Genomic DNA, 27,934 nt, shown 5'->3' with positions numbered 1-27,934 from the left:
TGTCGGGATTCCGAAAGTTGGTCTAGAACCCAACCAAAGTGTCGAGGTAACAAGTCAATATGAAAGTTAATCTGAACATCAGCCAAACAAATCAACAACTAAACACTAACACTAGGTAAAGGTCTAAGCAGCAACAGCTTGGCAAACTGCCACATAACAAATCACTGATGCATAAATAGTTTAACTGCTGCTTCAAATAAAAATTACTAATGCATATAAGGTACAACAAGTCAAAGGGCGGACAAAATTCATTTCTGCAGACCACATTTTACTAAGTAGCGATTTCAAACACAATACGTTTTTTAGTTTCTTTTCAATCAACTCTTTGACAAAACTGCGCTATGGTGATATATTTGCAGAATTACAAAGACGTTAAGATTATTCCGTGTTTTCTTTAAAAAAAACACATTTGCAGTGATAGGGTGCAGGAGTTTCAAAGTGCCCGAAGGTCGACTGATTCCGCAACAAAACGACCATGCTGCTGGTTCAACGGTTTCTATCGAGTGCAATGAGGGCTTCAGACTAAATGGGGTGAATTCCCGAAGTTGCTCTCAGAGTGGTGATTGGGTTGGAGAAAAACCGAGGTGTACAGGTATGTTAGGATTTTAATTCTAAAAAAAAGTTTTTTACGCAAATATAAAAACGCAAACAACAGAGTACAATGTTCTATTGTTGACATCGTTAAACATTTTACCTTGAAATCATTTAGTCGTGAATAGATTCGTCAACATTTACTGTCCATTTCCAATATCTCGATTCCCTGAGTGTAACCGATATAACATAAAAGTATTAGTCTGCACAGTTGAAATCGTAAAAGAATTTGATCACTGATATCAATTTAATGACCTTCAGAAACCTTGTTTATGAATATGATCAAAGAGTTTGTCTGCAATTTGGCATAAAAAAAAGTATGTGCTGATGTTTTATGCTGAGCTTATTGTCGCCATTTGCGTTAACAGTTGCGGTGTGTGCCAGATTACCAGTAATTTCGTTTGGAAGAGTCATTTATCGTTCCCGAATCAGAAGATATGGATCTCAGGCTAAATATCGTTGCCATCCAGGCTGGGTGTTATCGGGAAACGCTGTCCGTACATGTCGAAGTGAGAAGAAATGGTCGGGGACAGAGGCACGGTGTTTAAGTAAGGTCTTTGGTCGCTTCAGGTTCTTTAGTCAGTTTATACCATAAGGTATTCGAACTATCGTTTTGTCTTGGTAAATTCTTATACTTAAATTCGGTTCCGTTCAAAGCCACTTGGTTTGTAGCGACAAACTTCAATATGTATATTTGTGACAGTTTTACGATGCAATGAACCAGTGGCACCTGATCATGGTTCGGTTGTATCCAAGGCAGTAGATTTCACCTACAGGTCTCGGGTTGAGTTTGCCTGTGACCCAGGTTATGAGAACGTTGGAACCGCTTCGGCAATTTGCAATGAAAACGCTACTTGGGAAGGAATGGCAAATTGCACGGGTAAGCAAACTTACTTTAAAGCAAGAAATATGCTATTGTTAACATCTAATCTTTGAACCATATAAAGCAGGTTTACTGTGAGCAAGCCTTTATATTCCATCAAAATTCCTTACATCAAACAGCAAATAAAATCTTAAAAACAAATTTTCTGATAAGAATAAGTTTATCGAATTTTTATTAACCGAATAAAAAATGTATTAAAATATTTCAATGTAATTTGCTAAAGTTGCAGATTACCTGATTAAAGCATGCATTGGGCAAATTTGTTTCAACAGTCTAATATTTTCGTGTAGGTATAAAACTGAAGTGTGGACAAACTGTAAACCACATAAAAACTTCACCTCCCCGATCCGTTGGTCGAGTTATCGGAGGAATTAATGCAGACAGGTCTTGGCCATGGCAAGCTTTAATTATGGTCAAGCAGGGAACAGTTTATAACGTAAGTAACGGTACAGTTTAATATGCAGTTTTATTATCTTAAACAAACAGCTTGACAGAAACCGATTTAACTTTTATTCCTCGGTCTTGATGGCTTACCTGGTCGACTTTGTGTAATTGTTTAGAGCTTCGCGAGTAGTTTTGCCGGTGGAACTCTGATCAATCAACATTGGGTTCTAACAGCAGGAAGTATATTTGATAGTTACTCCAACATTGAGAATTCCAACATTGAGACAAAACGCTTCGTGGTGGCCTTAGGTAATAAAAAGATAAAATTCTTGCAAATTGCATCGTATGTTACATGAAAACAACAAAGTTATATTCTTATTTTGGAAGGGATTTTTAGAAGACCTGACAGAAGAGGAAACATCGACTCTAATGTAATTGTGTTTCAACCGAGAAATATTGTTGTAGATGACCGGTTCGACCGAACTGACCGACATGGAAGAAGCAATTTTGATTACGATGTTGCACTGGTAAGGTTAATAGTTTGTTAAATATTAAACGACCTTAAATAATATCAAATCGACCAGGTTACAATTGGACCTAGGCTAACATCATTTTGCAAATCAAAATCAGTGTTAGTTTCGAGTCGATGCAGTGACTTTTACCAAAAAATAATTACAGGAGGATTCCAGCCGTGTGAGTTAACAAGGGATCCTTCTTTGCAGGCGAAAAAGAAAAAGATACGTATCATTTGAAAATAGTTTTTTGAATGTTTTTTCAGATTCGCGTGGGCATAGGACTTAGTACCATCAGAGAAAATGGAGTGTGGATTTGGACCGACAGCACACCTAAGTTTAACGGAACAATTCCACTCTCAACTCATGTGAACCCTATATGTCTTCCCTGCAGTAACTCATGTATTCCGATAGAAAACTATATGTTCCGAAATGGAAGCAGATTAATAAACGAGAATGACTCCGAAGGTGCCAAATGTCTCAAGAAAGGTAACTTCCTGCCGGGCGTCCTATTGGCCAAGCTTTATTGTGTAATTAACTGCAATATTTTTTTTATTAATGATGGGCTACATGTAGAAATTTAACGTGAATTTGAACGAAATATGCGTTTAAGTGAAATATGATCACTCAAATGTTTTGTTGTAGTCAAATCTCATGTAACTGTGAAGCTAAGAAGAAAAAACGATGCAAGACAATTATGATAAAATAACCCAACAACGCCGAACAAGATTTTTTTCCATTTAGGAAAGTGGCTTGCGAATCATTTCACTGAAGATCGAGCACTGGTGTTCGTTACAGGTTTCGGTATTACGAATTTGGCACGCAGGACCATGCCATTCAAACTTCAACATGCAACTCAACGAATTCAACCTGACTCAATGTAGGGAAAAATGCTACTTTATATGTCTCCAAATCATGTCATACTTTTATCTTCAGATGTAATATTGCTGTCAACAAAATAGTAAATGAAACTTTACTGGATGTAAGGTATACAGATCGTATGATTTGTGCTCGATCTGAAACAAGTGCATTTTCGGATGCTTGTCAGGGTGACAGCGGTGGACCTTTGATGCAAGAGGTATGTTAGCAAAAAGAAATGCTTCACGTATCAGAAAACACTCCGCTGCAATCTATAAAAATCGCCAGATTAGTTGACTAATCAGCTAATTTACACTTGGCGCTATTAGTTTAACAGTGGCCCCACGTTACTTGGTAAAATACGTATTAATGCCAATTCCAACACAAGCGCGATAACCTGCGTCACTTGGAGTAAAGTTTGAATTTAGAATATTTAGGCTATTTGCCTAAATCGTAGTTATCAAAAAATGTAATCTTTCTGAATGGACTTATATAGTTAAAATTTTCTACTGGCAGTACAAAATCCCAAACACCTCAGAATCGTGTTGGATTCAAGTTGGAATCACCAGTTTTGGATACAAATGCGGTCAAGTCGACAGAAATACCGGTTTCCGCTTTCCAGGATTTTATACTGATGTTTCCAAAGTTCAGAGTTGGATTGATTCAACCATTGGTAAATACGACTATTGCAATCACCCATAGTTCTAAACTATAAAATCAGTTTTTGTGTAACTAGTTTGAAAAACAAATCATAATTGTAACTTATGCATCATAACTCCAAAGCAAATTTCCGTTATAATCTTGTCTAACCACTAGAAACTTTCAACGTGAAAAGTTGCAGTATAAAATGTTTTACTTAAGGTTTTACCTAAAAAAAAATAACCCTTAAACGCATTTCAAATACAGCTCTCAGTTGCACTTGCTGGCAAACTCGGATGTCCAATTTTGTTGGGTTTAAGTCGATACTGTAAGGTAAAACTTCTTGAACCGTTGTCCAAAAGCGTGGAATATTTTTCTACTCGGAACCAGTGGCGGCTCGTGCCTAACTCAATAACATGCAGTAATAATGTGGCACAAAAACACAGGTGACACAGACTCGAAACAAAGCGGTTGTAAATACGGTAAAACACAACAACAGTATATACAAAAAATTATAAATAAATGAGTCGAAAAGGTCGAAGTATTTTAATTGGACAACATTTAAAGAAAACTGCTTATAACAATGACTACTAACTAACACACTTGCTACTCAGTCATTAATATGGTCATGTATCATTTAAGTACCTTATAGTCATAGTCAGCAGTTTCAACATATTCCATTACACGTCACAGATTATAATTGCCACACAAAAAAATAGCCATAAAGCCATTTATTTGTTTCATAACTGACAAATTCAACAACCACATTACATTTGTGTCAGAACTTCTTTATTCAACATCTTTTTTTAAAAGACTCCTTATACCCACACAAATTTCCTCTAATATATAAGACCCGAAACTAAACTATTTTATCTTTTCCTTTCTGAACAAGAGGTTTTGTATTTTACGATTTAGCGACAGAAATTTCATTGTGCAAATATTTTTGTTTTTTTAAGCACCCAGCTGCTTAACGTCATCAGTGGATGGTTACCAGAGGTTCATCAGTAACAACAAGGAAGCGGTCTGTGAAGAGGGTTGGACGGTAAATGGAAAAATATGTAAAATAACACAAAGGAATTACAACACTTGTATATTTCGAAAAATATATGGAATAACAACAGAGCATTACAAGACTCGTATATTTCTTGCATGACAGGTTTTCCAACGACGATTTGACGGAAGTGTGGATTTTAACCGAGCCTGGCAGGAATATAAAGATGGATTCGGAAACATGGAAGGAGAATTCTGGCTCGGTGAACAAATAATTTTGTTTAAACGCGTAAATTGAATTTGACCAAAACTTTAAACAACCCAGGTTTAGATGAAATATACGAAATGACAAGTGGACAGAACTGCAAACTGAAAATAAAGATGACAGGTTTTGATGCCGCAACGGCTTACGCACAGTACAGGTATGATTTCTACTACAAAAATAATATGCCCATATGGTGGCGCTACAACTTGGGCATGATAGGGTCGGTAATCAAGGTAAATAGGAAATTTCGCGCTGGTAAATAGGAAAAGACGGCCAAAGATATTTTATTGCTGATGGCAACAAATTGTTCGCATTAGACGAGTTTTATAAACCAAGGCTAAGAACGGAACATTTCATTTCACTTTGCAATAAGTTTTAATACTTTAAAAATAATTCGCTTTACCGCAATCAAAAATCAAACGCGGCGGTCTTCATGGCGGTGTATTTATTCTCGCAAACAAGTTAAAAATTACAACGCCTAAGATTCCCCGCTTTGTTATTTCACAAACAAGACGTGTTATTTGTGTGCCTTATTTTGTTACTTGTTACGTAACATACAAGCATTGCTCGTAAGATGGGACCAACTGTACAATTTAACAGTCGCATTACCAGATTTTAAATGGGATTGTAAAAAGACCATCTCTTGGCCCCCTACAAAAATCGCCTCGATGGCTAAGTTTGAGGACGGCGGACAAACTACGTGGCCCGCGCGATTCATTATTAAACTTATCCGGCCCGCAGTGAAAAAAGTTTGGTGACTCCTGGGCTAGATGATTTTATTTCAACACCGTCCCAAGCAAAACTAATTAAATATCTTTGGCAAAACTTTGCCTGTAGCACCACCAACCTTCGTGTCAACTCGCCCGTTAAAGTGTTTTTTGCAACAAGGACAAAATTGTGCAATAATTCCATAATCTTCTTCCAGTCGTAATAATTCTGTCAGGACATGGATGGATTTTGTTGATTTGTTAGTGACCAAGTATTTTTTTTCACATTCGAAGTCATTGCAAAATAAGTCTGTGTATAAAACGTGTTAAGTAATACCGTCTATAAAGTGGTAAAAAATAGGGAGATTCAATTACTGTTTTTTAGTTACTGAAAAATTTTACCTTTAACCTTGCAGATTGAATCTTCGATTTTTTGGTGTCTCTCAATTTATTTCCGTTTCCGTTATTTGTCTGTTTAATAGTTACACCGCCTTGGATTGTTTGTTTTCCAAAGCGACTATATTTTGTTCAGAATATTAATTCACAAGAAAAATCACATTAGAGTTTTTCCAGTCTCAGGTGAAACTGCGAAACCGTAAAAACACATCGTACCTCGAGCAAACATGTTTAAACTATTCTTTTGTTTACACAACTCGAAATCGTTTTCTATTTTGCAAAGAAAAAAAATCAGGTTTTGTAAAAGGAATCTCACTGAACCGACTGGCTTTAAATCAGGCCCTGCGAGATGCGGGTGCAGCCGGTGCTCTGCGCCAGGGTCTATAACAGTATAATGGGGTCATAAATATAAAAACTATAACGAACAGTTACGTGTATATTTTTACTGTTTCTATGAAGACGCAAAGTGTTGGTGTAAATCTAGTATAGCATTTTGAATATCTTTTTTAATACAAATACGGCTAATCTAGTTCGGACTAGTGTGCGAGTAAACAATGAGCAACGTATCTACTTTGTTACAAATTATTTTAGCGCATTACGTACAACGCACAACTTCAGATAGGAAATTTTAAATTAGCTTAAACAAGGGAGTCGAACCGTTTGTTATATGGGTTCAGTTTCGCTTCGGGTTTACTGTTTCTGGGGGTTGGAGTTCGGTTTGTAAACCGGTTTAAATTCAGTTTCCATTAACTTAATTCTACCCATAATTTGTCTTTTTTGAAACGCCCTGTAGCTCCTATGTCGCGTATTTTTAGTACATTGTTTGAAATCAATAAATTTTGTGATGGCAATTACAAAAAGTGATACAGGCTGCATGGCAAACAAAATATAACGTTAACTCCGGTTCGGGTTGTGTGGAAATCGTTTGTTTTGGTTCAAGTTTAATGAATTTAACCGCTCAAATCGGTTAGACTTCCGGGTTTAAACCTGTTTTTTTTTACCAAACGGAAAAACATTAGCGTGGGACAGAAAAAAAACGAAAGAAAACGAGATGTGTTTTCTTCAGAGAAAGGGAACCCATAATAAACACAAAAACAACAACAATGTATTTTGTTTTCGCAGTTCGTTCGCAATCGACGACGAATCAGACAATTATCGTTTGCATGTTTCTGGCTACAGTGGAATGGCTGGTAACAGTTTGGCGTCCCACAACGGAATGCCATTCACCACCAAAGATCGGGATAATGATGGGTAATTACAGTTTATGCACATAGGTATAAAAAATATTTCCGCATTGTCCAGTGAACAAGATTATTTTTGTTTTATTGTAAATTTGGGGTCTGGTGTACTTTCTTGACCAAACGCAATAACTTCCGAACCCTATGACGTAACGTAGTGATATTGATATGTAATGTACTACGTCATCACCCGGATACGTCACACACATAATGACGTCACTATGACGTCATCATAGAATTTTACAGGCCTCCTAATAAACGCCATTTTGTGAAATATTCATCGTAGCGAGCCCAAACTTCATACATGACGTTATCATACCTTCTAATGACGTCATCCTAAAAATGTCGTCATTCGCTCATCATTAACGCAACTTTTTTACCTCTCAAACAACACTAACCCTGTGACGTGACCAATCACAACACAATCGTTGCGCAAATGCCGTAAAACAGAGTAAGGTACCATTCAACACAAATTTAAAGGCAAAACAGCCCCGTTTTGGCCAAAACCGTCACAACAAAAGCAGTTATCTCGCCTTTTCTTCTTCTGACATTAAAAAATATACATAATACAAAACAAATCATCAAAAACGCTTCATTTGGTAATTAGACATATGATTTCCAATGGGTTCCTTTTGTCTCTTATATCCCATACGAGCAAACTACGAAAAAGGTATACACTGAATCCAACACCAATTTCATGAGCCTACTGGGCAAAAAGTAAAGCGCTCAGAGCGACAATCGGGGTACCGTTGGAAAGGTCCATCCCTCCTCTCGACCTTGCACCCCCCCACTTTGCCCTCCCAAATACGTGCGCCACCCAGCGTTGTCTAAACAAAGGAGGTTTTCGTCTCTTTGTGACGTCACAACCGATTATGGTAAAATTATGGGACCGCGTTCGATGGAAAGAGTAATACTTCTTGATAGTGTAATACTTCTTTGACAAGAGTAATACTTCTTTGACAAAATTTCGAGTTGATACCTCAAAGGGTCTGTCGTTGAGAGCTGCCCCAAGGGGGGCACCTCGAAGCGCCTCGGCCAATGGATCTTCTTTTAAAAAAAAAATTGATTTTTGTGTTTTCATTCCTTTCAAATTCATTGACTTGTACGCAAGGTTGCCATTGACATGGACCCCAAAATAAAATATAACCGTAATATGGCTAAAAATAAAAAAGTATGGCAGAAACAAAGGTTTTTGAACAAATCTTTGCATTTATTCGAGCCATGACATTCTACACGCCATATTATTCCCATAACAATCTGTTCCAGCAAATCCTTGTTCGTAGAAAATATTTTTTGCATCTCAAAACAGCTCAGATCTTAGATTGCTTTTACTTGTAGAAGGGACAAAATAAGGTCACAAGTTAAGAACAAGGACATTTCGTAGAAATAAGGACAATATTTTTTTCCTATAGACATTTCCCCTCAAAATAAGATTAAATCTAAGAAATGAGGATAGTATGGCAACCCTGCTTACACGTGATACACGTTAGCAAGCAGTGTTTGTTTCTGCTTGTCTGTTTTTGCATTTTGTGTGTGTTATTTTGGCAACAATCAAGATCTTCTGGTTTAAATTGTTTATATAGCCTGTCAGCAGTTAAATTTGTAATGCGCGTTCTGAATTTTTAGAATAAGAAGCTTTTATTTTTTGTTTAAGCCTATATTTTTTTCATGTAATATCAGATGTTTCTGTTTGCACTAACGGTCGAAAAACTCAGTTAAAGCTGCAAACACTTCCAAACAAGGCAGATCCTCAATTTAGTGGGAGGGGTAGGCTCGGGAAATAAGTTTTTGGAAATTAAAAAACTAAGCTTTGAAGCAAGTTTTGTAGTAGTTTTAATGAATTTACCTTACCCCCCTTGCCCCTTGGCTCTACCCGCCATAATTTGTACAGATAGACTATATCCAAAACGGTGATAATTCTTGTATTTTTTAAAAGGTATGACTAAGCCGTGCGTTTTACAGGTCTCCCCTGCGAGAAAGATGTTTCGAAATTTTGTTTGTCTCATTAGTTGTTGCCGGAACTGTTTGCACCCGATGTGTAAAAAACGTTATTATTATCCTTTGCAAAAGATGTAGTTTTTGAGGCAATTCCGGAACCATTTTTTTACCTGCCAATACAACAACAAACCAACGACATAATCTTACTTTTGTCCGATGATTTTGTTGTCCGAAACTGTTTCTTAAATCGACAGAACGCCCACAGGCACAACGTTAACGACCGACTCGCGTTTGCTACAAGCTTCAAAATTCGTAACAAATTTAAATGTAACTAGTTTGAACCTCCGCCTTAGTGCAGTTTCGTGACGCACGCTACGTTTTAATGAGAGCCCTACTAAAAACCTATATGTGCAATGTGTTCTGATTGATACTTATTTTTCCGCTTTTTATTCCGTTGAAAAATAATATATACCTGTTTTTTATCTTCACATAAGTGTCAACATATTTCATCTTTGTCACCTGTTGAGCGTCCATATTTCATCTTTTTCACCTGTTAAACGTGTGGATAAACACAACATCTCAAAGCAGCGATCGCTTTTAATTTTGACAATAAACTTTCCGGTAATTGTAAATTGTAAACTTTCCGAACACAAAGAACTACATCTTTAACTAGCCTAATCACGAACATCAGCAAAAGCACAGTGTGCAGCGTAATTACACAACGGGGACTGTAAGCGTATTAGCTTGATTTTTGGACAAAAATGTTAATTACTGAGCCTTTGCTTACGGCACCACGCGTGATCTACCGCGGTAGATCAAAAAAAATAAAATAATGACAATTAGCGTAACTGGTCAAGTTTCATCAATAAAACTTGTCACGCTGGTGCTGGAGCCAGGTGAGGGGCTCTTCCGTGATGTCCCTTAAAGATTGGCCAGCGCATGCTGGGCCAAGAGGGAAGCGGGATAATATATGGTCCATCATTTGAGTTTCTAGGCCACATTCACAATATGCATCTTGTACGAAGCCCCAATTGTGGAGGTTTGCTTTGGTGCGCCCAACAATGTATCTAAAACGTGTTAATAGACAAGTTCAATATGCGTCAAATTCTGGTCAAGAAAGTACACTTGGTGCAACATAGGCCTTTTACGTTGTTAAGGTACGCCCCTGCGTCGCTTCGAGGTGCCCCCCTTGGGGCAGCTCTCAACGACAGACCCTTCGAGGTATCAACTCGAAATTTTGTGCGAAGTATCAAGAAGTATTACTCTTTCCATCGAACGCGATCGCATAAATTTACCATAATTCGTTGTGACGTCACAATGCGACGAAAACCTTTTTTGTTTTCGATTGTTTATAGACAATCGTTGGGTGGCGCACGTATTTGGGAGGGCAAAGTGAGGGGTGCAGGATCGAGAGGTGGGATGGACCTTTTCATCGATATCCAGATTGTCGCTTTGTAAAGAAATGCCTTTTCCATCGAACCTGATCCAATGTTTTACAGTATTCTTTTGGGGCATTACAATTCACATCTTGACATTTTTTTTATTTGATTTACGGCTGTTGGTGACTTGTAATTGGGTCAGCATGATCACACACGGGTGTAAGTATATGAACAAGCATTTTCATGTACAGTTCCTTGCTTTGGATGCAATTATTTATCATCGCCATTTTAAATATTTTAGTGGGACTGTACCTAACTCCCGTTTTACGGCAGAGACGCGACTGCTGTGCCTGCGTTGGTCGCGTTACAGGGTTAGTGTTGTTTAAGAGTTAAAAAAAGTTGTGTTAATGATTAGCGAATGACGTGATTTTTGATATGACGTCATTAGAAGGTATGATGACGTCATGTATGAAGTTTGGGCTCGCTACGTTGAATATTTCACAAAATGGCGTTTTTTAGGGGGCCTGTAAAATTCTATGATGACGTCATTATGTGTGTGACGTATCCTGGTGATGACGTAGTATATTACATATTAATATCATCAGGTTACGTCATAGGGTTCGGAAGTTATTGCGTTTGGTCAAGAAAGTACACCAGACCCCAAATTTACAATAAAACAAAAATAATCTTGTTCATTGGACAATGCGGAAATATTTCTAAATTTGTTTTTGAGTGAACAAAAAAAATCTTCACAGCAGATAAACGACTCACTCGTATGTTTAATGATCGTGTTTAAACCGTTTATCAAAAAAATGAAAGTTAGTGTGTGACGTCATAAAATCATTAAAACAGCCTGTGTGATGTCACAACTGATAAAGTAATGGTGCTATTGGTTAAAACACACGAATAAAGTTTCACTATGTGTTTGTGTAGTTTGTATCGAGGTTAAGTTTTGCTGGAGTATTACATTGTGACACAGGAGGAATGGAGGCAACTGTGCACTTCTTCACGGCGCTGACGGTGGATGGTGGTATAATCGTTGTTACCGTTCTAAACCCAACGCTGAATGGGGAAGATCAGAAGGTTTAACCCGCAACATGATCTGGTATTACTGGAAAGGATGGAGTACACCGGTTATACAATCAACGATGATGTTTAAATGTGAATAAAATCAACATTTCTCTTTCAAAGATGAAAATATGGACTTTTATTAATTTTTTCCGTATTAGTGTAAATGATGTAAATACAGTTACCCAGTTAAATAAATTGCTTAAATTTTGCTAAATTAAAAATTCGCATAATTCTACCTTGTAACCGTTAGTGATTAGGATTTACAAAAAAAATAACGAAATTTTTTCTCCAAAAGTGATTTCACCCATTTTCTGCAAAATAATTTGAATGTAAATATATATAAAGACAAACCGTGGTATTATTACTAACAATTGAAATACGTGTAAAAATGTTCGTATTAAAAACAGATTTGATTTTGTGAATACAATACACGGCTTAATCAGCACTTGTTGAATTGTATTTGGAGATTTTTTGGATAGAAAAGACAGAATAAGCAGAAGTTAACGAACTTTACTTTAAAATTTCAACTTACTGCACACAAATGACGTAGCTCTGGGAAAGTTAGAAAATACCATAGAAACTAAAGTTAAGCCATTAAGCCACCAAGTGTTCGACAATTGTAAAAAATGTCGAGTCATCTTCAATCGGTTGCCCTGGTAACGGAGAAATGGTTTGTAACATTGTCGCCATGGTTACGAAAGTTGAAACCGACTTTGTCACTCTTGTCATGGAAACAAATGCAAAGCATCATTTGCTTTCACACCGTTGTCATGGTAACTCCGTTTATTCCTCGGCTGCCCTAGCAACAAAGGGTAAAACGTTATTTCTAACTGGGTCGTCATGGCAACGGATGTGGCGCGTGTGCTGTGGTTGACTTCTGTACATTGTTGCGCGGATCAACCGTCGCCAAAGGGGGTCACGAGTTATTTGCAGGGAAGGCACGAGTGTGGGCTCAATAGAAAAAGCAGAAAAATTCGCCATTTTTATTGAGACGTAGCCTCTTTTTCGAAAGGCTTTTCCAACGTAATACACAGAATTGCGTTTGTGTTGCAAATATTATATCAACTTAACTTGCTTGAAGCTGAATAAATTACTAAACTATAAACTTCAGCGAATTTGCTACTAACGCTGATTTGTCGTTACTTGTTATGGTGCAAAGTACAAACAACTTCCACATATGTGATCATTGTAAACCTTTTGCTTGTTTCAAGAAATTCATACTTACGCTAATAGATTGTAAACTTAACTTTATCTAAACTCTGCCTTATCATTATACGATGTTCAAAGAATTTTGTGTCGAGTACCGGGATTTACCGGTAAAAACTGCCGTGCTCGGTACATATCCCTGATAAATAATGCCAAGTTGTAGTTTATTTTAAAATATGATTTGATTCCAGCTCGATCGCTGGAATCTTTCGTTAGCAAATGTCAAATCAATTTCACTGCGTCGTCTGGCAGAATTTTATCTCCCTCAGGCCACTCGATGTCTGCAACGTGAAAAACAAACGTACAACAAAACTAGAAGGGTGGTCCTAGCACATTTTGTTGTTCCATTTACACTATAACCTAATTTAAAACATTAATATATTTCCTATGCTTATTTTCTATTGGGTCCCATATTAGCCATCGTTCTTATAACCTTAGTCGTTTCTGCAGGCAAAAACTCATGGGTCCCCACACATGCAAAGTTGAAAATAATGCAATTCAAGAGATAACCATGAGTAAGTCAGGTTTTGTAAGGTAAAACACATTGGGCTCAAATAATAATACTATGTAGAATACAAAATATAAAATTAGATTCACCCCAGATATTGTTTGAAGTATGTCCTATTTAACGTTTTAAAAACTGACCCATGTTAGGGGGCTAGTAGGGTAACTAATTGGGTTTAACACACAAACTAAAAAATATATAAAAACCACAATGACTCAATCAATAGTACTGCAATATTTCAGCCCAATCCGCCAATGTTTAAAATTTCGACCACTAGAGGTGTTTTGAGCAACAACCGGTAATGTTTCTGATGCCATAGGGCTGTTAACAAGCCCCTAACTGCCATGGCGCAAAAACGACCACCAAGCAACCCACCAACGAGCAACATACAACTGGTTGCCCTTGTAACACTATTGCTCCTAAGAAATCTTTTGTTTGTGGTGCCCAGTAACATACAAATACGTTAGGGGCTTGTGGGGTAAATGTTAGGACTACAGGGTTGAAGGCAACAATCGACACCTATAAATGGCATACTATACAAGAAAGCCTAAATTTCAGGAAATTCTGACACTGTTTAAAAACTCACCCATTTTAGGGGACTAGCGGGGTAAATACTGGGGTTATCAACAAAAACAAAGTACGATGCACATCTACATAACTACATCTACCATCTGTATGAGTTTCAGCCAAATCCATCAAACATTTGATGGAAAAACGAGTCGGACAAACTTCGGGGAAAAATACCCCTTTTAGGGGGCAAGCGGGGTAAATACTGGGGTTATCAACAAAAACAAAGTGGGATGCACATCAACATAACTATATCTACCATCTGTGTAAATTTCAGCCAAATCCATCAAACATTTGATGGAAAAACGAGTTGGACAAACTTCAAGGTAAAAATACCCATTTTAGGGGGCTAGCGGGGTAAATACTGGGGTTATCAACAAAAACAAGTGGGATACACATCTACATAACTACATCTACCATCTGTGTAAATTTATCCAAATCCATCAAGGATTTGATGGGGAAACGAGTCGGACAAACTTCTTCTGGGTAGAAGAAAAAAAAAGAAAAAAAAAGATTTGGAGTAAAATCAATATGTGTCCCCTTCAGTGAAGGGGACCCATAATTAAACTATAATGTGTGTTATTAAACACCAAAATAGATTCCAATATAGTGTTTTTAACTTTGTTGAGCTTGCAGACCAATAACTTTTTTAACCAAGTTTTACAGGCCTGTGATTTTATAAAATCTAAACAAATCTCTTGTTGTTTTGTTTTTACTGTTTTAAGTCCTAATTTTGATCTATCATGTGAAATGGGAAGTATTCTATTTGAAACTTACCTAAAAACTTGATGTACCAGCAGTTTAGAAACATTATCTCATGGAGCTTAATGACTGTTATGTTTCAAACCCCCCAAAATAATTAATTCATATTAACCTTTTTTTGCAGTCCATTCACTGATTCGTTTGTTGTTTTTATTGTGGTAACACCCACTGATTCTCCACTGCCTCTATAAAAAGGCTTCCTCTGTGGCACCAGAACGAACATGGTTATGAAGAAACTGATATTTCGTATTGACAAGCGATATAACATTCAGGTGAAGGTAATCCAAATGGGTCAGAGATGCCAAAAGTTGGGCAGTGATCCAAGAACCGACCAAATAAGGAAGTTTCTCACCTGTTTAATGATAAAACATGTTAATAGTGTTGTGGTTTTACAAGGCAAAGAAAATATTATCACGGAAAAAGCAATGATTACAAAAAAGTTTATGCAGCCAGAGCATCTTTTTTGAAATGTACATACTACCTACTGTATTATAATGAACCATGTATTGATACAATTGCCTTTGGGACTTTTTGCTTCTTAAGTAACAGATGTCAGTGGCTCAAAAATATACATAGTACATGCTTGGAAGATGTATGAGTCCAGCTTCTAGGCTGTTTGAATGCATGTTGTTTAAAAACAATCCACAGTCTTAACATGTAACAATGTGTAAATAGTGGTGTGACAAACTGCTAGAAGCAAGTAGTTAAGTTAAATCTATAAATGCAATTAGACACCAATCTGTATTTATATGCACCAGTAAATGAGACATTGGGAGATTTCCTTAAAACTGTAATTTATACATGAAAACATCATTACACTGGTGGCCTTGTTGAAATATGGACCAGTGATGTGTGCATATGTAGCTGAAATATTGTGCATTCCTGCTACCTACATACCTGCACATGTAGGAGAAACATTACGTTGTTGCAATTCCATGGACATGCTGTATGAATTGCATTAAGGCAACATTCTGTCAAGATACCTGCGTTATAGAAAAAGATATATATGTGAATGAGTGACAGAGATTTTACAAATGTTTGTATGATAAGGTGTGGAATATGACAATAAATTCTCCCTCTGCCCTTGTAGACCAACATTATATGTTACATCTGCTACCAAACATATGTAATGTCTTTCACTGTGAATCACAATTTGTGATTAGGGATGTTCAAAGTAGAATAATTGGGTATTCTAGAATAATTGATGCGAATCTAGAATATCGAATCCAATTCTTATATTATTTTTGACTGAGCAATCATTAACCTTGACAACAACTAAAGTCGACCTGTTTAATACATTACAAAACATATTTTTCATTTATAATGTAAAAAAATAACCAACCAAAACAAAGAAAACCCTGGGAAAAAACTTCGCACAACTGCATTGAAACTAAATGACCCAAAATCCACTAAGCCACAAAAATTAGCATAAGGTTAAAAAATAACTTACACAATTTTATTTAGTGATTATTATTGCCTTCAGCAGAAGTAAGTATGTTTTAAGCATGCTGTGGTAATTTGATTTGTTGATGGTAGAGAACTAACATAGACTCCCTAGTGTACAAATATATAACGTTTGTTAACCTAAAACAACTGCAAAAACAGGCCCCCTAGCAAAGTTAAAACATTGGGTGATGTAAAGCTGGCACGTTGGGTGATTTTAAATTTCAATTACACCACCAGCGATTTTGCAACACAAAATATGAACTTTGCAGCGTGTACAGCATTTTTATGTTTGTATGGGGTTAAAAAATGACGCAAACGCCATATGTTATGGGATTCCATCACTGTTTTTGCGATATTACCAATCGCTGCCTAACGCCATGATCTTCAAAGTTTTGTTGTGTCGAAAAAAAGTCGGAAAAATTAGATGCTGGTAAGACGTTGCAAATAGTCGCCCGTATGTCATTTAATGACATAAGCATAACCAAGTGATCAGATGCGTAACAAGTGCGCTAATCGTTATTTATGCCTTCAACGCACAACCGTCGTTATGGCGTTGTTATAGCAACTCGCGACTTCGCGTTATAACGTTGTATGGCGCTCATTGATCTGACGGGACGATGCACTTGCCGTCTTTGCAACGGGTACAATGACCGGGCGTCGACGTAAAAGCGTAACACATGTGTTTACATTACATTTTGCCAACGACGAGAACACACATTTATAACGGTTCCAATTACCCGATATAAACGGCAAAAATGGATTCGAATCTAACTGGATTCGAATCCAACGGATTCGTTATTCTACTTTGAACATCCCTATTTGTGATACAAAACAACTAAAAACCTTGCAGCTCTATTCCAACAAGAAAATAGCCTGGTGGCATGTGTGGTCATGCATAAAGCAGCGACTATTTGACCAAAACCAATTGCTCCTATGGAAATTGATTATCCGGAAAGCCCAGGGTTTTCTTAATACATATTAAGAGCTGTAAAGATAACCTCTGGGCTGATTGGGATAAAATTTAAAAGACAGCAAACAAAAAACGTGCTGTTTAAATGTGTGTTTGTAATTAAAGCATATTGGGAGTTGTATTTCTGACCTTAGAGACTGGAAAACCAAAAAATGAAGATTTGGGGCTGACACTGCGAAAATGGGTGAATCCAAACAAACGTCACAATTAAGTCCGACTTTGTAATGACAATGACAAATTTTAATTTCAATTTCGTAAAATCTGAGGATTAAACGACACAAAATGTTGAAAAATCTCCCATTATTATGCACGACATTGCATTGTTGTGTTGAATCACTTTATAAATATATAAATTTATAAATTTATCTCATAATATTTTTAATATTATTCACATTGGTGTCCAACATTAACCAAGATTTATCTTCGAATGGGTAAGAGCCCCACCCATTTTTTGAGTGTGCCTTGTACCTGAGAATGTGACCAGGTTGTCATGCATAATACACAGCTAACAAAGTGTTTCTGAACCAATGCATAACAAACACCATAGAATCAATCGGCTATTGTCTCACAGCCAATAAATTGTTCGCATTCATCACAATTGTAAAACAGCCTGAAGCAGTTTTGGAATTTAAACAATTGCAAAAGCAAACTAATGTTGTTGCAAAGAGAGACACACATTTCTTTTTTGTGATGTTCAAAGTGGCGTTATTGCACACAAATAAGCAATCATTTGTAATATATTAGTGGAAATGCTATATGTGACGCTCATATACTACAAGCTTTAACATATTCTGACCTAATTTAGGTACAAGAAAGTTGTCTATTTTATTTTGTAACATCATAGAATGTCATATATCTAAAAACATTTCAAAGTTGGCACCTATGACTTTAGGCCTGTATATATTTTACATTTTCTCAAACATTAAATATTAACCAAACCAATTAAAATGCAGTCCTTATTTTTGTGATGGCAACAATATAAATTAAAATCAAACTGATAACTACACGAGATAACAGCTTTATATGGTGCGGCAAAAATGACAAATTTTTCATTTAACTTTGGTTTGATGCAAATACAGTTTGATGCATTGAATTTAGTGCAACTACCACTAAGTGAGAAATTGCAATGACAAACTTATTTCATATTTTTCACACAATTTTTTTAAAATTTAAACCTCTTATTTCGCAATTAACAATTAGATAAACCAATACAAAACGACAACACTTCCCAGTAAAGAAAGTATGTGTTTATGTACCAACAATATTGTCAATACCAAGCTAGGAAACCATCAGCAGTTTTAACACTGGGGTCCACTGTCCCTTACCTAGAGCTTCAAATCTTTCTAGCATCCTTTTAAGTATCAGACTGTGTTACTCGTTACGTAAAATGCAAAGTAACATAGTGTATATTGCTGAATACCCTTTATTTGAAGTAACAGAAGCAATTTTTCATTGGAAATGGCAACACCAATCCAAGTTTTGCGAAAGTAAATATTCAACCATATGAACTGCAAGTCCTATGTAATGAACCAAAGATAACGTCAACAGGCCCATTATCATCAAAAAATATTTAAATGTATAAGAACCAACCTACGTCTACAAAGTGTTGGATTTGTGCAGCAACATATCACCTGGCTACTTCAAAGTTCGTGACACAACCCTGGGACAAAATATAATAAAAAAACACTAGATGCCAATGACCAACAAAATAACAAAACAAATATTTCAACTGAAGTAAACTAGGCAATGTCTTGTCACCAGCTGTACTGATGAGACCTTTTGGTCAAAACATGGTTTTAACACAGATTAAGTAGAAAAATATGAACGTAAATTGGTTACCTCAAAACAGTGTCAGAAAGTTGAGATGGCTTCACATAAGTAATAAATCCATATGTGCAGAGCAGAGACATTTGGCTTAATCCATGATTTATCTGATATAGTAAAGTTGTTGCAATATATATTAGGATCAGTAAAAACCAACCTATTTTTTGTGTTCAAAGGATAGCTGTGGAAAAAACAAAATAGGTAACAATTATTTAATACAAATAAAAACGGTAAATAAATATTTTTGTTTCATATCTTTTTTCGCTGCTTAACTTAATGTGCCTTAGCTTTTTTCAATATCCAACTATTGCAAAATGTAACTGGTATTTTGACAAAATACGAACACCGTAAAAACAATAACACAGCAACAAATACAGCACAAACTACCTACGCGATCCTGGCAACCAGCAAAAAAAGGCTCCAGCAACCACGCAAGGGGTTCACTTTCAACCCCAATATCTCGCCAACCAAACAAAGCTGAACAGAAAAATTTTAACACAATACTTTTGTAAGCTTTAACAAACCATCGATGGCACTCGTTTGAAAAAATATTAAAACCACGAATATTAATACGCTTATGAATATGACTGCTTAATGCTCTTAAATACGTTCCGAGGCATAAAAGCCAATGGCATATTCTGTTTCTGCAGAGCATGCCGTTTTCAAAAAGCCCCAAATGGTTATTCTGAGTTGGGGGGCTCTACCCCGAATATTAACTTGAAGTTCATAACTCGCGCATAATGCCGTCGTCCCCGCTCGCCAGCAATCAATGACGCGCGACAGTTCAAAATGTCCAAAAAGGGTTCACTTTCCACCTCAATATCTCGCAAACCAAACAAAGCTGAACAGAAAAATTTTAACACAATACTTTTGTAAGCTTTAACAAACCATCGATGGCACTTGTTTGAAAAAATATTAAAACCACGAATATTAATACGCTTATGAATATGACTGCTTAATGCTCTTAAATACGTTCCGAGGCATAAAAGCCAATGGCATATTCTGTTTCTGCAGAGCATGCCGTTTTCAAAAAGCCCCAAATGGTTATTCTGAGTTGGGGGGCTCTACCCCGAATATTAACTTGAAGTTCATAACTCGCGCATAATGCCGTCGTCCCCGCTCGCCAGCAATCAATGACGCGCGACAGATCAAAATGTCCAAAAAGGGTTCACTTTCAACCCCAATATCTAGCCAACCAAACAAAGCTGAACAGAAAAAGTTTGACACAATACTCTTTGGTTGCGCTGTACATGTCCGTTGGTTTCCCTCGCGTAACGAGGTACTCGCGACTCTCGCCGGAGCCAGATCGATGATTACCTCCGGTTTTCCGAAGTACGACTGGCTCAACTCGTGAAGGCCGGACCATTTGAGAGTCTTTACTATGTTTATTTTTTTCTTTTTCTTTGACAAGAATTTGCGATAATATTTAATATGACCGATAATATTTAATATGAAATATTAACCTGTAAATAATCAATTTTACTTCAAATTTTTTAAACGTTTTGAACACTGCATTTGTCACAGTACCAGACTACATTTTTGTCACAAACATTATTTGGAACTGTTACCTTTACACAGCCAGGGTGATACCATTCCTTGCATCTGTCGCATTCAGTATAAAGCTGCTTGTTGTCAGCTAACCTACACTTGCAGTAAACTGGAATCTCAAAGGAGTCCCTTATGCGCTTTGTAATTGTCCGACCAGAAATTATTTCGGTCGGACAAACTTTTCTGTTTTCCAGCCACTTTCCAATCATCTCGCGTAAACTCGCCTCCTTAAGCACCGCGTCTTCAGGTCGCATGCCGATGCAAAGCGCAGCAGCAAATGCTATCGCGAACGGACCGCAGTTTCCTGATCCTGCTCTCTGTCGAGACACATTGGGGAAAACACAATTAATATTTTTGTTTTTACAGGTAATAAGTTTTGAAATGGGGAGTTCTTCTTCTATCTTGTATTTTGTGTTACCACTGTCGTAAATCATAACAGTGAAGTCATTGTCTGAAAATACGTTGGACGCAGTAACCCAGTGATTGCCCTGGACATTTATAATTTGAACAAATTTTTGCTGAGGTGTGTATAGAGGAGACGTGTCCGTACAACCTGTAAACGCGAAACAACTTTGCAAGCCTCCAATATGAGGAAACTGCTCTCGAGTCAGAAATACAGATTACTGAACCAGTCGCAACCTATTCGGTTCAATTCGTCTTCGATTTTATTGTTGGCGAATAATGGTAAAAGATTTTTTTACGGGTAATCCCCAAATTTTGCCGCGCAAATAAAATAAACTTGCACAGACAAGTATTTCTGTGATATCATAAAAGAGCAAACAAATAATGCTTTATACTTTCAAAATAAGGTCAAAAATTATGTACATTAAAAAGTAGTAGGCGATTTATTTTCGTAAAAAAATATTCTCTAATTTGAATTCGAACGCAACCGTCGCCGATGCGCGCTTTAACCAAAAACGTTTTTTCACTATGAGGTTTTTGTTTTGCGTTAGATGCTCGACGTTTACGCGTGGTAAGTTTTGTTTAATTTCTCTTTTGTTTTTTGTTTTACTCAAGTTTTCTTAAGATAAAGTAAACAGAAATATTAAACTATTTGTAAAGAATAAAAAAACACAATACCTAATGTAATAATGGCATTAAAATCTGAAATGCATCTATTTATGTGTTTGTTTGTTTGCAGATTTTTGTCTGCGATGTGTCCATCTTGCATTCATTCATCGTCAATCAACCAACATCTCTCAACTTCAAATATTTAATTGTATGTAAACATATGAGTCTGTCGTGGGTCAACTGGGTTTTTGGAACTGATAGGCCTAACTTAGGTTAACTGGCGCTAGGGTTAGTGACCTATTCTTTGCCGAGGTTGACTCGTGAAGGAAGTCTTCCTCGGTGGTCAAAGAATGGTCCAAGTCTGTAGGAGTGCTACTATGTCAGAGAGTTGGCGCTAGGGTTATAACTAGAGTAGCGCTCGTTAACTAAGGTTAGGTTAGGTAACATAGGTGGGGTACGTTTGGGATTGGCGCGCCACATAGGGACTTAGCTTAGAACGTTTTTTTGCTAGGTGTGGCGCGTTGCTAAATGGCTTTAGCTAAAATAAGGTGCGCATAGAAACACGGACTGGGCATGGCCTCCACCGCATGCGCCGGCCGCGGTGCAGGCGGGACCGAGTACCGGACACAGTTACTCTCAATGAAGGCTTTGGCTCGAAAGCCTGAGGGGGCCGACATAGCATTTCGCCAGAAAAGTCCCGTGAGCCACCCTGATAGGGCGCAAACTGTTGTTAAAATTTCCAAGCCCAGAGGTTGCGTAATCCATTTGGGTCCTTGAACGGGGGGGTCTCGCAGGCAGAGAACAGTGATCTCATGTTGTTATACGCTGTAATCATCACTGAACTCTTTAAACAAAAACTTCTGCGCCTATATTAACTGTAAAGATAGGCTTATTGTGGATTTGTTTTTGGGTTTTGACCAGCTTTTGTTGTTCTTGCTTGTATTTCTGTTACACTTTTCTTTCTGTTGAAAGGAAATTTGTACTAGATATCAAGCAAGGCTATAACTCACTTGTTCGTTTTAGTAAACTTATCTAGTAGCCAAAAAATGCGCTTAAAAATGTCCCCTGTTCCACTTGTGCTGGTCAAGCCTGTTTTTTTTTTTTGTGGATTTAGATTAACTTAATTACTAATTCAGTTCCGTAACCTACTTGGCCAGGCCACCTAGTCATAATGGGGCAATGACTGCTTGGGTGGTTGTAAAACACGACAGACTCACTTTTTACCTTCATAGGCTATTTTGCGACGTTTGTATGCAGGGCAGTTAGTTAAGGCAAGCTTGTATTGTGTTTTTGATGTCGGCCGTGCAGGGACGGTGGTGGTTCAAACGTTTTTTCAGACTTTCCTCTTGATGATGCCTGAACTTCTTGATTGAAGCTGGTTATGAACCAAGAGCCACTATCATCAATATTATTGTGACTTAAATTTTGCTTGCGTTTTCCCTCTTTCATCAACAAAAATGTGGGTAGAGTCTACTTTAACTATCCTTTATTTCTTTTTAAGTAGACCAGTTCTTGGGGGTGTTGTGCCTTTTTACATCAGCCGACAGATTCTTTAAACATCATTACAGTATTGTGTTTATTTATGCGTCGCTCTAACCACCTGAACCACCATCGTCAAGTGCTCAGAAAGTAATAAAAAGTCAGAATTGAGACTTCAGTGTGTACACTCTCAACTATCGTTTACTTCATTCCAGGTGTGTACTACTTGTGTTAAATACTTTGCTATCAAATATCAAAACATTTTTGTTTTATCTTTCAGGACCTGCTTTTGATCGATCTATTGTGTTGTATAAATTTGGTTCAATTTAATCTTTGTTATTGAGCATTTCTACATTGCTAAGGTAATGTGTATGTGTCATCGTTCATCAATGACTTTTTCATATTTGGAGTATTAATATATTTCCTTAGTTTTTTTGCAGGTTTTAACAAATTTTTGTGTTTTTTAGGAATGTATCAGTTACCTTATAGTTAAGAAAACTTTTTGCAGGTTTTAACATTATCTTATTAAACATTATTTCAGGTTTATTCATTATTTTAAATAAACATATTTGCAGGTTTTTTACATTATCTTATTAAACATCTTTACAGATTTTAATCATTATTTTAAATAAACATTTTTGGAGGTTTTAGCATTATCTTAAACATCTTTTCATATTTTAATTATTGTCATTTTAGTCATTACATTTTAGTGATAATATAACAGTTTGTTTTCATGACAGATTTAGGCATTTCTTGTTATTTACAGGTTTAGGGTGTTTGTTTATGTGGGTTAACAGTTTATTTTAACGTTCCTGATTTACAGATTACATGTTTTTTGTTGTTTACAGGTTTAGGGTGTTTAGTTATGTGAGTTAACAGTTTATTTTAACGTTCCTGATTTACAGATTACATGTTTTTTGTTGTTTACAGGTTTAGGGTGTTTGTTTATGTGGGTTAACAGTTTATTTTAACGTTCCTGATTTACAGATTACATGTTTTTGTTGTTTACAGGTTTAGGGTGTTTGTTTATGATGGGTAACAGTTTATTTTACATCTGCTGATTTACAGATTACATGTTTTTTGTTCCTACAGGTTTAGGAATTTAGGATGTTTATATAATTAGATTAATCTTTTTTATCTTTTCAGGTTTACAGTTTATTTCTTTTGTTAACAGGTGTAGGAAGTTGCCTGTGTTAGGTGCTTTATAGTTTATTTGTGTAATCAGATCTAGGGTTTTGACAGACTCGTATATTAAGAATTACCTGTTTTTTCACAAGTTTGCAGCTGTTTGCTGGCTTGGTTCTTTTTGTGTGTTTCAGGCATAGGGCTTTTGCTGTTCTTGTGAAATACAATTTAATAGATTGCTGCAACTGATGTTAATTGACCAATATTGTTGTAAGTACTTGCATAAACATTATCAAAGTAAACTCGTTTTACATCTGTAGCTCCATTTTCAGAACTTCCATTAATTCAATCTGACTTTCTGTACATTAGAAGATCAGTCAATGAGAAACTGCTTCAGGTACTATGCTTTTAGCAATATTCATAAACCTAAATGTTTTCATAGGATTTTAAGTGTAAGTGTATATGAGTGGTCACAACCTGCATGGAGCTAACACACCTTAATGCTCACACGCATATTGAAATTAGTATTGGTTTTTAGGCACAATCAATTTGCAATGAAAAAAATACATATTTATTTAACACATTTGCTTGCAATCATTTGTTAGTTGTGACTCCCTGTTTACAAATAAAATGTTGTCCAAGATATATATTTTGCCACATATCTACCAATTTCAATAGTTATTGCTGACATGAATGATAATGAGATATTCGTAATTTAATTTTACCTTTGTATTTCATACCACATGAACTCCTAAATGAGATGGATCTTTATGCAAGAAAAACAACAAGGAAGTACTCTAGTGGTTCCCTCAAAATTGCAACACTAGGGAATCAACAAGGTACAAAATTTAATTTCATACTTTTGCATGTTACTGACGTCCAACAAATACATTCAAATTCAGTTTAACACATAACTTTATTGTGCGATTCAGCAAGCACTTCAATCTTTCTTGTTAAATGATTGTTTTAATGAACCATATGCAACCACATGGGTAGTGCAATAAAATAAATTTGTTTTCAACATAACCTTTTCGTTTCTAAAGGACTGGTTTATATTCTGTAAGTTGCTAAAATGGTTCCAATCCACTGCTCTAAGGACTATATATTGGTGAATTGTCTAATAACTTGAATAGCTTTTGTTGTCTAAATGGTTTATGCTTGGTGTGTATTTTAAACCCAATACCTCTGAATTTCAGACAACATGACCTTCAATAGCGATTGATTTTGATGCAAAAAACTCTACAAGCTGTTCTCCAAAATCAACCTCCTGTTAACTAAGAAACTTAACAACTGAATTTGGCAGCCTAACGTGGCTGTATTGATGTACAGTGGACCAACCTTCACTGCTCATGTGGGATAGAAAATTGAAATAACATTGATAATGACTTTGCTCATACATGCACAAGTGCAAACATACTTTGGATTAGGACACTCTTATTGTAATGTTTGTTTAGCTTTTTAGTGCAGTAAACTATTGCAAAATTGTGTATGTCAATTGTTGAACAACATAAAACATTGTCAAAACATATTTCTTTCTATTGTAAATTCGTATTATTATTTTTTAATTATTTTGATGTAATTGACACAAACAGGTTATCAGTTTTATGCATTTATCTGTCTGCGTAACAAATTATGACAACTTTGATTTTTAAATGCGATACCACAACTGGGCATACAGCATAGAGACCTTATAGGTTGAAACAGTGTGCACTGTCTGCAGTTTTTTTTAATTACTTAGCCACAGGCCTGGCTGCTGCGCTTTTAACCATTGTGATCTAATTGTGTTTTTACATTGTCATGTTTTACTTAGCCACCTTTCTCTATGCTTTAGTATACAGTATAGCTTCTGCACTTTTAACCGTTGTGATTTCATTGTTTTTTCTTATTCTGGGTCCATATTGCAAATGCTGTTACTATACCAAACTGTGTTCAATGGTCAGTTTCATGTTATTCTATACACTATTAATGGTGTTAGATCTGTTCTTTAAAGCCCAGTTTTAAATTGTAGTGGTGTGCATTTAATTCCTTTAATTATCGCTCACAATACTTATGCTGTAACTTCTGCAAACATGTTTGTCAATTTATTCGTTGAATTTAAGGACAAAGGACTTTTTACCAATCAATTTAAATTGAGTTTATTTAATTTGTGCACATCAGTATTTTAGTTGCACTGTAAAGGCCCGTTTACACTATGCGTAACGCGCTAGCGACGCTCAAACCTGCGTAAGTTTGTTTGTTTCATTTTTTCTGTCTGGTTTCGCACTTGACTGATTTCGGGCGCTCAAGTCTCGTAGAAATGAGCGAGCGATCGCCTACCGAGCGTTTTTCTGCGTATCAAGCTGCTTGAACCTGCGAAAACGGTTTGTGTTATCGGTGCTTGCGGGTTTGTAATTGGAAAAAAAGTGGTTCATTTGCCGAAAATAAATGATTGGCGCTATTTGCCTCAAATTTAATTATTTATTACATCGTTATGATTGTATGTTGTGTTTTTTGTGTTCAAATATTGTAATTAAGTGCATTTAAAATGTAAATTCTACCCAGTACAGGGTACTACATGCTACAAAAACATGAAAGTGAGATAAACATGCCGTAAATCTATACAACAACATACTAAACAATCCTGTATGATGACCGAGATGCAAAATCATGTTTACTAACAAAATATCATTTAATTTAGATTCATAAAAATCTTTTTCGAATCTAAAATAGGTAACAATGAATTTATGTGATGAATTATGGTCATCGATAGTTGCTGTGAGCTAAAAATGACGTCGGGTATGTTATTTAGTACACTTAGGTACGCGCCGAAATTCGTAGCGTAAATGGAAGGGGTCGCAAGGTTATAGGTTAGGTTAGGCGCCGCTAAGCACAGTGTAAACGGGCCTTAACTTAATAGTTCCGTTTGTGACCGTTTTTATCTATTTTTTGTTGCTTTGTAATCTTTATGGGTTTGTGCAAATGCATTATTGTTTTTCATGCCATAATTTTTTTTGGCAAACATTTTTATTAATTTATTTTTGCCACTGCGAATCCCTCATTACATAAACGTCCATAATATTGTACCATCATGTTGTAGGGTTTTTATTACATACCATACCACGGGTTACCATATTTGCATGAGCAAAATTCCGGACCGTTTCAATAAATGTCGTGTGTTTGTTTTTTCCTCCTTATACGGTTTTATCTTTCGTGCGTTTCTTAATATTCATTACGTGTTCAGTCAGTTTCGTCTGTTGAGCTTTCAGTTGAGGATTGATTGATTGTGTGTTCGAAGAACTATTAGATTTTTTTCTAATTTTAATGCCTTTTCGAGTACTATCCATTTCTGCAATAAAAAGCGGACGAACGACTTACTAAAATACTACCCCCAGTGGTAAAAAGTGGTTCATTTGTTCAAAGGGGCTCAGCTCAGTTACGAACAAAGAAATTACGTTCCGGTCTCGAAGGAAAAGCTTGACAAGTGTTTCAAAAACATATACCCGAGTACCATCACTTCGCAGATGTACCAAAATCTGCTAACAAATAAAAACATAATTAGATATATTTCAGATTTATAATACCATCATTACATTAGGTATTGCATTTTTTTATTCTTTGCAAATAGTTTTATATTTCTGTTTCCTTTCCTTAAGAAAACTTT

The 27,934-nt window shown here is 36.3% G+C and overlaps 2 protein-coding genes and 2 long non-coding RNA genes across 5 annotated transcripts; 3 read left to right on the top strand and 1 right to left on the bottom strand.

Moving 5' to 3' along the window:
* Positions 1–841: 841 nt before the first annotated feature.
* Positions 842–3,930, top strand: LOC145229707 (clotting factor C-like). The gene is made up of 10 exons (XM_080095040.1): positions 842–908; positions 960–1,139; positions 1,295–1,471; positions 1,765–1,910; positions 2,035–2,167; positions 2,246–2,385; positions 2,637–2,859; positions 3,115–3,250; positions 3,307–3,448; positions 3,745–3,930. Exons 1-10 carry the CDS (start codon positions 842–844, stop codon positions 3,928–3,930), a joined length of 1,530 nt encoding a protein of 509 aa, XP_079951166.1.
* A 559-nt stretch (positions 3,931–4,489) lies between these two features.
* On the top strand, positions 4,490–5,293 carry LOC145229706 (angiopoietin-related protein 4-like). The gene is made up of 3 exons (XM_080095038.1): positions 4,490–4,508; positions 4,824–4,909; positions 5,024–5,293. Exons 1-3 carry the CDS (start codon positions 4,490–4,492, stop codon positions 5,153–5,155), a joined length of 237 nt encoding a protein of 78 aa, XP_079951164.1. The 3' UTR covers positions 5,156–5,293.
* Positions 5,294–11,517: 6,224 nt separating this feature from the next.
* Positions 11,518–19,306, bottom strand: LOC145230641 (uncharacterized). Of its 2 annotated transcripts, none has more exons than XR_013860714.1 (4): positions 19,147–19,306; positions 15,789–15,874; positions 15,004–15,243; positions 11,518–12,650 (listed from the first exon to the last, which is right to left on the bottom strand). It is a non-coding gene; the product is annotated as an uncharacterized LOC145230641 (long non-coding RNA). The 2 variants fall into 2 exon arrangements; XR_013860715.1 differs by having other exon boundaries at positions 11,518–12,645.
* A 4,902-nt stretch (positions 19,307–24,208) lies between these two features.
* Positions 24,209–27,609, top strand: LOC145230640 (uncharacterized). The gene is made up of 4 exons (XR_013860713.1): positions 24,209–24,564; positions 24,627–24,691; positions 25,055–25,133; positions 25,491–27,609. It is a non-coding gene; the product is annotated as an uncharacterized LOC145230640 (long non-coding RNA).
* The last annotated feature ends 325 nt before the right edge of the window (positions 27,610–27,934 follow it).

This window comes from Phallusia mammillata, chromosome 5 (genome assembly GCF_965637545.1).
Source record: "Phallusia mammillata chromosome 5, kaPhaMamm4.hap1.1, whole genome shotgun sequence".
NCBI classification, from domain to species: domain Eukaryota; kingdom Metazoa; phylum Chordata; class Ascidiacea; order Phlebobranchia; family Ascidiidae; genus Phallusia; species Phallusia mammillata.
The sequence above is the reverse complement of the archived record's forward strand: the minus strand, read 5'-3'. Positions and strand labels throughout refer to the sequence as shown.

What these genes read in the sequence shown, in the direction of transcription:
- LOC145229706 (XM_080095038.1), top strand. An exon ending in TCTGTGAAGAGGGTTGGACG is followed by an intron (nt 4,910 to 5,023) that starts GTAAATGGAAAA and finishes CTTGCATGACAG; the next exon opens with GTTTTCCAACGACGATTTGA.
- LOC145229707 (XM_080095040.1), top strand. Translation starts at nt 842, where the DNA reads ATGACCTTCAGAAACCTTGTTTATGAATATGATCAAAGAGTTTGTCTG. An exon ending in AGGAATGGCAAATTGCACGG is followed by an intron (nt 1,472 to 1,764) that starts GTAAGCAAACTT and finishes ATTTTCGTGTAG; the next exon opens with GTATAAAACTGAAGTGTGGA. An exon ending in AGCAGGGAACAGTTTATAAC is followed by an intron (nt 1,911 to 2,034) that starts GTAAGTAACGGT and finishes GTAATTGTTTAG; the next exon opens with AGCTTCGCGAGTAGTTTTGC.